The sequence below is a fragment of the Penaeus chinensis genome, chromosome 37, assembly GCF_019202785.1.
Source record: "Penaeus chinensis breed Huanghai No. 1 chromosome 37, ASM1920278v2, whole genome shotgun sequence".
Lineage (NCBI taxonomy): Eukaryota > Metazoa > Arthropoda > Malacostraca > Decapoda > Penaeidae > Penaeus > Penaeus chinensis.
The window spans coordinates 23229811-23232310 of record NC_061855.1 but is presented as its reverse complement, the minus strand read 5'-3'; the positions used below and the strand labels follow the sequence as shown (position 1 = coordinate 23232310).

The following is a 2500-nucleotide window of genomic DNA, read 5'->3' as shown; positions in this document are numbered from 1 at the left end:
TACAATTCTGCCTTATTCATTAGATTAACAAAGCTCACCACGGGCAAAGAGAAAACGGAGATGAGAAACATAGGTATAAAAATTTAAATATAAATAGAAATAAAAGAAAGGAAAAGGGAGAAAAAAGCCTTTGATCCGCTCGTTAGCTCGAAAAGACCGACCTGGTTTTTGTAAGGCAGGCTGTGCTTGAGAAGCCTTGATCTTCAGGCGCTCCAAGAACGACTCGTGCTCCACGTCTTGCGCCAGTCTCGTGGTCGGACACTCCTTCACGCCCTTCGCGACCTCCTCCGGGCTAGTGTCTCCCGGCGGCTCGTCCCTGCGCTCTCGCCTCCTCCAGTGCCGGTGCAGGCGGAGGGACACCACCACGCCCACCACCACTGAGGGTTAGGTAGGGGGGGAGGGGAGGGATGTCAGTGTTTGGAGAAAAGTATTGTGAAGTGAACATGAAATACAATCAATTATGTTAACATGTTTTTTGTTTATTTATTTATCTATTCATTCATCTATCTATCTGCGTATTCATGTATTTACTTATCTATCGATTTATTTACATTTTCGTTTAATTCCTTCATGTTTCAACTAATCTGCATAACGCGAGAAAGGCGTCTCACCCAGGAGCAAGAACGAGAGCGTGACTGCGGCGATGGCAGCTGGAGCAGAGAACGGCAGCCCAGAATAACCGTCGTGAGCCCACTGGCAGTTCTCGCCCGTGTAGCCGGGGCCGCACACGCACTGGTAGCCCGGGTGGAGGTTGTAGCACGTGCCGTCGTGGAGGCACGGGGCCCACGTGCACTCATTCACATTCTGGCACGACCCGCCCACCTGCTGCCGCCCGCCGCCGCAGCTGCAGGGGAGACGGTTGCCAGTTCTTAGGCGAACACGGAGATGGTGCATTTGTGGATTTTACATACATACATACATGCACACACACACACACACACACACACACACACACACATACACATACACACACACACACACACACACACACACACACACACATATATATATATATATGTATATAAATGTATATATATATATATATACATATATACACACACACACACATATATAAACACACGCGCGTGTGCGAATGCATGTGTATTTGAACCCGGCGCATCGGTTCAAGCAGCAGCAACCACCCACCTGCACGTCGCCTGCCGCCAGGTGTTGGTGCAGAGGAGCGGCGCAGGGCACTTGGTATCTACGCAGGGGTCGCCGGCAGGGCAGCCGCGGCCCAGGTGCTCTGAGGTGGTCACTTGCCCCCACTTGGTCGCGTTCAGAGATGGGGGCAGGGGGAGGGGGCGGCCCGAGACTCGAACATCATCCAGGCACGCTAGAGGAGCAGAAGGGAGGCCTTTTTGAACGGGAAGTTTCGAATTTTTGTTGCTAAATGCAGGGTGGAAAGCAACGGGGAACATGCAACATCTCGTCGATATAAAGGGAAGTACTGAGTGTCTGCGGATAATATTAATTAAATTCTTATTCTTAAGAGACACAGAGGATAGTCACCGTCACTGTTGTATTCTTGGATATACTAATATACGTCAAGGTTGACTAAGGTCTTTGCTCATTATTCTGGGAAGGTGTTGAATTATATGATTATAAACGTAATCCTCTTTACTGTCACTTAAGGAGCTGCCATGTGAGGCGGAACTATGCTGGCACACACACATGTTTATAAACGAACACGCACATCCGTGAAAGCACACACACATATGCACTCTAACATAATAGTTACATAAGCTGTGCACTCTGCTTCTTACATCTTTTTATTCTATTTTTTGTTGTTGTTGTCTCGATACATTGAAAAGGGAATGACATGGAAAAATATTTCTTTCCACAAATGAAAAAATGAGAATAAATGAATTTCTCGTTTTCTTTGCACTACGAAGAAAGCAAAATGTTTCTACGTAATGAAGAAAAGGCTTTGACCCCCCTCAAAAAAAAAAAAAAAATCTAAAAAAAAAAAAAAAACTTATGTGATAGCAAGAACATTAGCAAGGACGTTAATGGTAATTCCAAACAATATGACCGTAATGGCGTCTAACTCTCAGCAAACGACACCATTCCACCACGGCGACACTCACTATCCTTGAGGTCATCTCGAACGGCGATGAGGGACACGCCCACGAACTCCGGCAGGCCCCCGAGCGTCACCCCGTCGTGCTTGTCGACGTGGAGAGGCGCGGGCGGCGTCGCGTTACGCCCTTGGGCCTCCTCCCCCTCCTCCAGGGTCACAAGAGACTCGTTCCTCCGCCAGCCGTCTCCGTCGTCCACGCTCACCAGCAGGTTGTGGCCGTGGCGCTCCGCTCGGACGGTGTGCCAAGCCCCGTCGCCCACGGGCCGCCCCTCCACGCACGCCGCCCGCGCCGCCCATCCAGCCCCCGACACGGAGGCGCACGCCACCCCGGCGCGGAGCTGGCAAGGAAATAGGGGTTATACAAGGGGCAGAGAGACAGGGCGAAGAAAGAGGAGAGAGAGAGAGAGAGGGAGAGAA

At 50.1% G+C, this 2500-nt stretch overlaps 1 protein-coding gene across 1 annotated transcript in view; it reads right to left on the bottom strand.

The window, feature by feature from the left end:
• Positions 1 to 2500, bottom strand: part of LOC125045339 (neural-cadherin-like) — a 25172-nt gene that overhangs the window by 12291 nt on the left and 10381 nt on the right. The window contains exons 7-10 of the mRNA XM_047642545.1: positions 2091 to 2421; positions 1147 to 1336; positions 612 to 844; positions 162 to 377 (exon numbers count right to left, since the gene is read on the bottom strand). Coding sequence (XP_047498501.1) covers positions 162 to 377; positions 612 to 844; positions 1147 to 1336; positions 2091 to 2421 — 970 coding nt within the window. The remainder of the gene's footprint in view (positions 1 to 161; positions 378 to 611; positions 845 to 1146; positions 1337 to 2090; positions 2422 to 2500) is intronic.